General features: G+C 51.0%; 1 protein-coding gene across 1 annotated transcript; it reads left to right on the plus strand.

Moving 5' to 3' along the window:
• The first annotated feature begins 4,860 nt into the window (after positions 1 to 4,860).
• LOC124670781 (cytochrome P450 709B2-like) lies at positions 4,861 to 8,549 on the plus strand. The gene is made up of 4 exons (XM_047207262.1): positions 4,861 to 4,876; positions 6,832 to 7,319; positions 7,399 to 8,025; positions 8,124 to 8,549. Exons 1-4 carry the CDS (start codon positions 4,861 to 4,863, stop codon positions 8,547 to 8,549), a joined length of 1,557 nt encoding a protein of 518 aa, XP_047063218.1.
• The last annotated feature ends 2,267 nt before the right edge of the window (positions 8,550 to 10,816 follow it).

Below are 10,816 nucleotides of genomic sequence, written 5' to 3' on the forward strand. Positions count from 1 at the left end.
TTACTTCTCTGGTAATCATCTCTGTTGTTTCCTCCTGCGCTTGCTCGGAAACCAGCCGAGATTTGTCCTGGAGCATCATAGCTCGAGTACTATCGGGGAAATCGTCGCCTTGGTTGATAATTTCGACCGCGGTCTTCCTCTGGCGACCTATGCCGTTTGTTGTGGACAGCATCTTCTCCATCTGCCCATCTGTTTGCTATTTCCATTAATGCTTACACTGTCTTTGGATTGGTCCTTCCCAGATCCTCGACAAAATCACCACGCCTGATCCCTGCGACAAACGCATCTATTGCTCTCTCATCAGATATATTTTCTGCCGAGTTTTTAATGATGTTCCACCTTTGGATATATTTTCTCATTGGCTCATCTGGCTTTTGTCGGCACGCTCTCAACTCCTCTAATGACGCAGGTTTCTTGCATGTGGACCGGAAGTTCTTGACGAATACGTCCTCGAAGTTTTCCCAACTGTCGATAGATCCTGGAGGAAGTTTCTTTATCCAAGATCGTGCGGCTCCACTCAAATGCACCTGGATGCTTTGCATAGCTGTTGCCACTGGTTCCTCTCGTGAGTTTTACCGTCTCGAGATAATCAACTAGCCAGTCCTCGGGATCTTGGAGGCCGTCGAATTTCTTGAAGTTATCAGGTAATTTGAATCCCGACGGGACTCGAGTTTTTCGAACTCTCCTTGTGAAGCATGGCAAACCACACATATCCTCGTCATTTAGCTCTGGGGACTGCCGATGGTCTCTTCTGCTTTGTCGCGCTCTGTCAACCCTTGCTTGTGCTGCCGTGTCCCTTGCTCCACTTGGCCCTTCGGGGCTGTTCTTTGTCTTGCCGCGGGTCGTGGACTATTTTGCCTTGCCGTTCTTTCGGGAGGTGTTGATATAAACGCCGTTCCCATGGCTCCAACTCCTGCCATTGCCATGTTATATAATGCCTCCCTTGGATCTCCTGGGGGTGGCCTAGACGCTAAGATGAAAGATTGTGTCGCCATGTATCCTGCTTCCGGTGTTTTTGGGATAATATTCCCCCTCGTGTCGATTGACATAGAGGACATGTCGAGGTTTTGGATTAGAGTCTCTCTTTCAGCTTCCGGTATATTTTGCAGTCAAGATCTTGCTCTCCTCCGAGCTTCTCTGTGACTATCTCCCGAAGTTTCTGAGTGTCGACTTAATTCCGCTCGTCGCTCGCTTGATGCGGAAGGCTGCTTCCCTTCTTACGTTCAAGGCAGCTTGTTTGTTTTTCAACTCTCTTCCAGCTCGGGCGAGTCTATATTGATAAGCTTGCAGTTCTTCGATCGTAGCAGGTTGTCTCCATTGGTTCGAGCCATCTAAAGCTTTCGCAGCTCTATCCCAGGCTGCTTGTAGAAGTTGGACTCTGACACGTGGTGTGGGCCCGACATATTTAGTGCCCAAACCTCTCCTTAGATCTGAGGGATCGACATAGGGATTTCCCAAATCATCGAAAGCCTCTGATGTTTCCTCTTGATCGCGACTTGCTTCTCCAATGGCATAAACTTGGTGATATTTTGGAGTTTTCACTTTGCTTGGTTTGGTGACACCATCATAGAGATTGGTGAAGACCTTCCCAATAGACATGGATTTGTCGATGAAGTCGAAGCTGTCGGTGTCGCTTGAATCATCGCTTATATAGGAGTCCGCAGATGACTCGAAGGACATGTCGCTGAAGATCTTGGCGAGTTTTTCGCTTGCATTGCTGCCGATGAAGCGTGGCGACGAAATCTCCTTGTTGCTTGACTCGATGGATGATACTGAGTTTGAGAAATCAGGACCAACCGCCGATAATCCCGACGAGATCGGAACTTCGAGACGATACACTCCTTCTTTCTCGACGCGGAAATCGAACTTTCCAAACGTCATCTTCATGGGCTCCTCCAGATACGCATATGCATCCAAACGGGAGGGCGGGTGAGGAATAAAATCAACGAGACCAGTTTCGATCTGTTTACCTCTGTCCATGATGTTGCTTTCTGATACGTCTCCGACGTATCGATAATTTCTTATGTTCCATGCCACATTATTGATGATATCTACATGTTTTATGCACACTTTATGCCATATTCGTGCATTTTCTGGAACTAACCTATTAACAAGATGCCGAAGAGCCGATTCTTTGTTTTCTGCTGTTTTTGGTTTCAGAAATCCTAGTAACGAAATATTCTCGGAATTGGACGAAATCAACGCCCAGGGTCCTATTTTGCCACGAAGCTTCCACAAGACCGAAGAGGAGTCGAAGTGGGGCCACGAGGCGCCGCCACACTAGGGCGGCGCGGCCCAGGCCCTGGCCGCGCCGACCTATGGTGTGGGGCCCTCGTGTGGCCCCCCGCGTTGCCCTTCCGCCTACTTAAAGCCTCCGTCGTGAAACCCCCGGTACCGAGAGCCACGATACGGAAAACCTTACCGGAGACGCCGCCGCCGCCAATCCCATCTCGGGGGATTACGGAGATCTCCTCCGGCACCTCGCCGGAGAGGGGATTCATCTCCCGGAGGACTCTTCACCGCCATGGTCGCCTCCGGAGTGATGAGTGAGTAGTTCACCCCTGGACTATGGGTCCATAGCAGTAGCTAGATGGTTGTCTTCTCCTCATTGTGCTTCATTGTTGGATCTTGTGAGCTGCCTAACATGATCAAGATCATCTATCTGTAATACTATATGTTGTGTTTGTCGGGATCCGATGGATAGAGAATACTATGTTATGTTAATTATCAAGTTATTACCTATGTGTTGTTTATGATATTTCATGCTCTCCGTTATTAGTAGAGGCTCTGGCCAAGTTTTTGCTCTTAACTCCAAGAGGGAGTATTTATGCTCGATAGTGGGTTCATGCCTCCATTGATATCTGGGACAGTGACAGAAAGTTCTAAGGTTGTGGATGTGCTTGTTGCCACTAGGGATAAAACATTGATGCTATGTCTAAGGATGTAGTTGTTGATTACATTACGCACCATACTTAATGCAATTGTCTGTTGCTTTGCAACTTAATACTGGAAGGGGTTCGGACGATAACCTGAAGGTGGACTTTTTAGGCATAGATGCATGCTTGGATGGCGGTCTATGTACTTTGTCGTAATGCCCAATTAAATCTCACTATATTTATCATGACATGTATGTGCATTGTTATGCCCTCTCTATTTTTCAATTGCCCGACTGTAATTTGTTCACCCAACATGCTTTTATCTTATGGGAGAGACACCTCTAGTGAGCTGTGGACCCCGGTCCATTCTTTTATACTTGAAATACAAATCTGCTCGCAATACTTGTTTTACTTGTTTTCTTGCAAACAATCATCTTCCACACAATACGGTTAACCCTTTGTTACAGCAAGCCGGTGAGATTGACAACCTCACTCTGTTTCGTTGGGGCAAAGTACTTTGGTTGTGTTGTGCGGGTTCCACGTTGGCTCCGGAATCTCCGGTGTTGCGCCGCACTACATCCCGCCGCCATCAACCTTCAACGTGCTTCTTGGCTCCTCCTGGTTCGATAAACCTTGGTTTCTTTCTGAGGGAAAACTTGCTGCTGTGCGCATCATACCTTCCTCTTGGGGTTCCCAACGAACGTGTGAGTTACACGCCATCACTTGCTACTGATGAAGTCGACGATTTTGAACGTGACATCGAGATCAGCTCCTTGTCGCCTCTAGATCCCACAGACGGCGCCAATTGACAAGGTATTAACTTGTCAATGCCTACGGATTGTAGACTAGGGTTTAGTTAGATGTAGAGGGCAAGTAGATCTCGAAGGTTTCAGCCGAAAAGTACTCGACGAATATGAAAACTAGGGTTTGAGAAACAATGATTCGATGCTTTCTTTGTCCCTCGACTCCCCCTTATATAGGAGGCGGAGCCGAGGGATTCGTATTGTACAAGTTACAAAGTCCGGGAAGGTTTCTAACTCCTCCCGCAAGATTACAAATAATGCTTCCTATTACAACTCTAGCTTTCCTTAATAATATCTTGGGCTTCCGAGTCTCCTTACTCTTCGGGTAGTGGGCCTTTAGTAAACCCCGGGTACTATCTTCGGCAGGCCCATTGGGGATGCCTATGTCACCTCCGCCGGCGATTTGGGGAAAACAACAAGGAGAGAGAGGACCTTTAGGCCGGCGAGCTCAGATGCCGAGCAGCGGTACATGGACGGCCCGCTCGGGCTCGTGTGCGGTAGAGAAGCAAAGCACTCAAGCACGAGCCACAACTACAAGATTAAGCGGCGCCGGCCATGATGCCATCGTTGTGTGGGCAAGCGGCGGCGGTCACGGGCCAAGGCTGCGTGGGCAAGCGGTGGAGGATGTGGCATTGTGGGTGCACGGGGCAGGCGGCCACAGCGCCATGGCTGCGTGGGGTTTGTAGCGGCGCCGGCCTTGCTGCCGAGGGGAGTCGGGGCTAGCTCCGTACTCGCGCGAGAAATTAAGAAATGATAGAAGAGAGATAAATTGGGTCCCTTATGGATACGTATCGCACGGAGCGGACAAAGGACACTGTCCCTGCCGGATCTCATGCGCATTCACTTTCTTCTCCTCTCGCAATGCTCCCTCGTTTGCTCGTCCGATTGTGATCGACATCTCTCCGTATTTTGGACCGCACCGATAGATTCTGACTGGAGGGAGAGAAGAAGCACTTCACGTTATTTTCACCATTCCCCTCTCCATCTACATTGCACCCCTTCCTCTCCTCTATGTCCCCAAATTTATTTGTTAGCGAGAACATCCGTGTTATAAATGTGACAAGCAAATAAACTAAGAACAAACAAACCACACACAGGGGACACAAGATTTTAACATGGAAAAATCTCTCCAACAAAGAGAGAGAGAAAAATGCGGGCGCCAGCCAGGAAAACTTCACTGTATGGGAAGTGTTTATTGTGGATTATCTTATGAACTAGTTGGCAGCTTACAAGATGTATTTATAGACAAGATAACCATTCATACCGCAGGGGGGGACCTCTCCTCCCGCACCACCCAGGCGTCCCAAGGAAGTTAGTCTTCCTTTATATGAATTTGCATCATGATACAACAAACTCCACCATGAGAGAAATTCCATATTGTCACATGAACAACAACAAATTCCTGAACAACAAAGGAAACACTTTCGGCACCAAACAACCACTAGGCCTAACAATTATACCGGCCAAGATCGAGCAAAGCCCAAACTTGGCAACATGAAGTGGCTTTGTCATCATATCAATAAGATTATCATGAGTACTTATCTTGTATATCTTCTATTTACCATGTGCAACAATGTCGCGAACATAATGGTACTTGACGTCAATGTGCTTTGTCCTCTCACGAAATATTTGACCTTTAGTAAGGTATATGCCACTTTGACTGTCACAAAACAAGTTACTGCAAGAATCATCTCCAGAAAGCTCATCATATCAAATTAAACAGACTCTTTGCAAGCTTCACCAATAGCTATATATTCTGCTTCAGTTGTAGATTATGGAACAACAGGTTGTAAAGTTAGCTTCTAATTCACAACACATCCACCAACTGTTAACATATGACCTGTGAGGGGCATTCTCTTACCAAGTCGACGGTAAAATCTGAATCCACATAGCCAACGAATTCCTCACCTGTCTTGCTAAATTTAAGCAAGCTTTGAATGTGCTAGGAAGGTACCTGAAAATCCACTGAACAATGTTCTAATATTATTTACCAGGATTAGCCGTATCGACTGACCAAACTCATAGCATATGACAAATTAGGACTGGAACAGATCATGACATACATTGAAGAACCAACAACACAAGAATATGGAACTCCTGGGATATACTTTAAATTCTCAATAGTACTAGGATAGTGTAAAGCTGATAACATGAAGTGAGGAGCAATATGTCTACTTATACTTTGCATCATTGCATATTAAAACTTTGTTAATGTATTTTTGTTGACTAAAAAATTACACACTAGATTTTTGGTCCGTTATAACTTTCGTACCTAGTATTTTCTTAGCCGCACCAAGATCCTTCATCTCAAACTCCAGTACTTATTGTGCCTTTGAAGTATTGGTCTGTTTTTTCCTCTCGGCAGCAATCAACATATAATAGCATATTAACAAACTTGATGTAAACAAGCATACTGATATCTCTTAAAATCATGTGCAAATATAAATGAATCAAACCTTTTGTACCATTGTCTTGGAGACCGTTAAAAATAGCGAAGGAAAAAAAACTTTGCAGGTTAGGGGGGGATAATGTGCAACCCTACGAGACTCCTCAAATTTTGGAGTTAAATTTACCGAGGGGTACAAGTGGTAAAGGTTTTAGGGCAAAGCACCAGAGATGCTCTAACGTCAAAGCTAAAACACCGGCCGTGCAGTTGATTTTAGCCACACCTTCTAATAAGAAAGAACGGCCCAGATCAATCAGTACAGTGGCTTGCGGTACGGTGCTTGTCACCGGCTCTTCTTTTTCAGAGACCATAAGACATCAATACATCATCCGTGATCTCACCAAACCCTGCGAAGGCCCTAGCAAGCAGCACCAGTACGTCAGCAAAAATAACAACATTCTAAGAAGGTTCCCCTGGTAGTGAACAGACAAACATGTCACCTTGCACATAGAAGCCGGTTGTTTTCATCGGCGACAACCATGTTCGGTGCCTCCGAGAGGTCGCCAGCCGGTCCGGAAACCTACGAATGGAAGACCAAGAGACTTTTTCTTGATCAACATCGTACATGTATATATACGTACGTGTGCGCGTGGATACACTCACTAAACTCAAGCATCCTGAACTGCAGCTCTGAATCTGATTATTAATCTCTCAGGAGCTGTACGCCAGCCGGTCATCGCCGTGGTGGCCATGGCGTCTTCTGCAGTGCTGGCCCTGGTCGCTCTCGCCGTGGTGCTGGCCACTTGGGTGTGGACAGTGGCGATGCAGCACCTGGTGTGGCGTCCCTACGCCGTCGCGAAGGCGTTCCGCCGGCAGGGTATCCGCGGGCCGGCGTACCGGTTCTTCGTCGGTAACAACGAGGAGTCCAAGGCGATGCGCGTGGCGACCGCCGACGATGTGCTGGACCTCCGCTCCCACGACATCATCCGGCGGGTGTTGCCGCAGTACCAGGCGTGGATGGCCGCGCACGGCAAGGTGTTCCTGTCGTGGGTTGGCTACAGGCCGGCGCTCTGCGTTGCGGACTACGACATGGCGAAGCAGATCCTGTCCAACAAGACCGGGCTCCACAGCAAGACGGACCCGGGACCCAACATCATGGCCTTGCTAGGCAAAGGGCTCGTCTTCACCGAGGGCGACGAGTGGGCGCGCCACCGCCGCGTCGTGCACCCGGCCTTCACCATGGACAAGCTCAAGGTACGCTCCGGCCGGCTGACACTCTGCGTTGCACAATTCTGAACTAATAATATGTCTGCGTGGATGCCCGTGCGTTAAGATGATGAGCAAGACAATGGAGGAGTGTGCGGCGAAGGTGATCCGGGAGTGGGAGGCGCGCGCCATGGCGGCGGGCGGAGTGGCGCAGGTGGAGGTCGGCCAACAGTTTGTGGAGCTGACCGCCAACGTGATCTCGCACACGGCGTTCGGGAGCAGCTACAAGGAGGGGAGAGAGGTGTTCGAGGCGCAGCGGGAGCTCCAGTACATCGCCTTCTCCACCATCAACAAGGTCCACGTCCCGGGCCTCGAGTACGTCCCGACCAACACCAACGTGCGGCGGTGGCAGCTGAATAGGAAGGTACGCAGCACGCTCATGGCGATCATCGACGAACGGCAGGCCGCCGCCAAAGATGCCAAGGGCTATGGCAACGACCTGCTCGGCCTGATGCTTGAGGCCAACGCCGGCAAAGAGGGACAGAGAGCCATCATGAGCATGGATGACATCGTTGCGGAGTGCAAGACCTTCTTCTTCGCCGGGCACGACACCACGTCGCACCTCCTCACCTGGGCTATCTTCCTCCTCGGGACGCACCCCGAGTGGCAGCGGAAGCTGAGGGAGGAGGTGCTCCGGGAGTGCGGTGGCGTGGGAGCACCATTGCACGGCGACGCCCTGAACAAGCTCAAGCTCGTAAGCCCCTACACCTACCACCTATAGTTCGGTTCTGTTCTAATTTCGACGGCAGTGCTCCGGCGACGAGACTCACTTGTGAATGGTGATGGTGGCAGGCGACGATGGTCCTGTACGAGACACTGAGGTTGTACGGCGCCGTGACCATGCTGACGCGGACAGCGACAACGGACATGGAGCTCGGCGGCATGAAGATCCCCAAGGGCACGTCGACGATGATACCGATAGCGATCATGCACCGCGACGAGGAGGTGTGGGGCGCCGACGCCGGCGAGTTCAACCCAGATCGGTTCCGGGACGGCGTGGGCAGGGCGGCCAAGCACCCGAGCGCGATGCTTGCCTTCTCCGTCGGCCCGCGGGCGTGCATCGGGCAAGACTTCGCGATGCTAGAGGCCAAGGCGACACTCGCCACGATCCTCCGGCGGTTCGAGTTCGAGGTCGCGCCGGAGTACGTGCACGCACCGGCCGACTTCCTGACGCTCCAGCCCAAGTGCGGGCTCCCCGTCCTGCTCAAGCTCTTATAGAATAATAGAACAAGTGTGTTTCTGATCTACTACTGCTAGCTAGTACAACAAAATTCATTAGTGATCGGCTCGCTGGTGAGCTTCTAGTATTTTTACCTGTTGCATTTCCGAGCTTAATATTGTGAGGTGTTTTAATACAAATCATGGAGGTGTATCCGCACTCTAGTTAAATTAATGGTCAAGGTTCATGCTCACTCTGGTAAACTAATCACAAAGGTTTATTAGCCAGGATAACAGACTTCCAAAGGTTTATTAGCCAATTACAGAATTTTTTGGTTATGCTTCGAGCAAGCCTGAGAAAATTACAAAAAACCACCACATTACAAGCTAGTGTTTTAAAAAACCACCACTCTACATTAAGGTTTTAGAAAACCACCCATCTAGCGCTAACAAGTAACAGCTGATCTTTGCTTGACGCTGGTCTAATGACAAAACTGACATCTAGGGCCCACTGTCAGGCTGATATGGTAGTCAAAAAAGGTCAATGGAAGCCATCGGTTAAGGGTTACAAAATTTGGGGTGTTTTTGTAAGTTATCGTGGGCCCACTGTAAGTCATCTCTCTCCTTATCCCTTCTCCCTCACGACCCCTTCTTCTCTATCCACGGGAGCTAAATTTTTGGCACCGTCGGCGACGCTGATACCGTCGGCACTTGTAGGAGGTCGGGCAGGGACGGTGGCACTAGCGAACCTGCACAAGGAGGCGCTCACACCATTCGCTATGCCAAAGAGCCCGCACGGGAAGGAGGCCGAGAAGCGACTACGGGGCCAGCGAGGCTGCACAGGGAAGCATTCTCGCCGCCCGCGGTTACAGCGAGCCCACACGGGCTGGAGGCGGTGTGGCGCTCGACGTGGGAGGAGGCGGCCACCTGGTTGCAGGGGGTTGAAGGAGAAAACGGAGGAGGGACGATGGACTTGGCCATCTTATCCAACTCCAGCATACCCAAATTCGCCGAGCACAGCTCCCCGATGGTGGTCAAACCTAGAGCCTTTCGCATGTGTGTCGGCGTGCGGGACTGCAGCTTGGTCACACCCTTGGTCAGGAGGGCACTGCTCCACCGACGCCACCGCCACACCTCCGGCGAGAAATTACAGCCCCCGCCGCCCTGGAATCGCTCATCCCCCGCCGCCCCATCGAGAACCAGCAATGTGCCTCGCCGCCAATGCCCTCTGGGAAGCCGCGTCGACCCCTAGCCTCCGCCCTGCTCCACCGACATGGCCGCCGATCTGCGGCCCTGCTGCATCGACTCAGCCGCCGACCACGGCCTTCTCCACCGAAGCGGCCTTTGTGCCCGTCCCCTCCCCCTCCCATCCTCCTCTGACCGGCGAATCAAAGGCGGCAGCAGCAGGCTGGTGGCCTCTTCCATCCCGGTTGTCCTGGCGTCTAGCACGGTGGTGAGCACCACCTATTTTTTTTCAAGATAAGAGGAGAGAGGATATGCTTTGGCAAAAGTGGGTCCTTCCAAATTTAACAGATCGAAAAACCCAGACCAGGAACAAGTCTAACATGTGTCTCTGTTGACTGCCACGTCAGGACAGTGGGTCGTCATTAGACCAGCGTTAGACAAGGATCAGAACTTGTTAGCGTTAGAGTGGTGGTTTTTTGAAACTCTAACGTAAAGTGGTGGTTTGCTGAAACACTAGCCTGTAATATTGTGGTTTTTGTAATTTTCTCAGCGGGCCTAGGAACCTCCATCCTCTTCCCCTTCTCCCTCACCGTCGTTGAGAGGAGCCAGCTGGCAGCAGCCCGCGCGCAGCTGGGATCTTGCCGCTCCCGATCGTCGGGTTTAGCTATGGCAACGGAGACAGCGGCCTCGGGCGGTAAGGGAGGCATCACCGACAGCAGGGGCGCGCTGGTGCCGAGGGCCATCCTCCTCGGCCGCGTGGATTGCGTGGAGGTGGTGGTTGTTGTTCATGTTGTGGAGGATACCTAGACCTCTACCTCAGATGTGAAGATGGTGGTTCCCTTATGTGTTGTTCCTGCCCCGATGATGCTCGATACCGGCTATCTCGACGGTGCTTGATCACTGGGGGGTGGCGGGGATGGAGCCATGATCGGGGGAAACCCTTGCTCGACGGTCACGACGACGATGCAGTCTGTCGGTCCCCTTCTTGGAGGCGCCATCGAGGTATATCCACCCCACCCCCCCGGCCCACTCCCTCCTCCCGGCTAAAAACCCAAATCCCTTGGATTGGGCAGCGGCGTGCTGGCGTCGTTTTCCTCCCTAGAGGCGTCGCTTTGGGACGAGGTGGTGGTGGAACTGTGTCG

The sequence above is a fragment of the Lolium rigidum genome, chromosome 1 (assembly GCF_022539505.1).
Source record: "Lolium rigidum isolate FL_2022 chromosome 1, APGP_CSIRO_Lrig_0.1, whole genome shotgun sequence".
Taxonomy (NCBI): Eukaryota; Viridiplantae; Streptophyta; class Magnoliopsida; order Poales; family Poaceae; genus Lolium; species Lolium rigidum.

What these genes read in the sequence shown, in the direction of transcription:
- LOC124670781 (XM_047207262.1), top strand. An exon ending in TCACCATGGACAAGCTCAAG is followed by an intron (nt 7,320 to 7,398) that starts GTACGCTCCGGC and finishes CCGTGCGTTAAG; the next exon opens with ATGATGAGCAAGACAATGGA. An exon ending in CCCTGAACAAGCTCAAGCTC is followed by an intron (nt 8,026 to 8,123) that starts GTAAGCCCCTAC and finishes TGATGGTGGCAG; the next exon opens with GCGACGATGGTCCTGTACGA.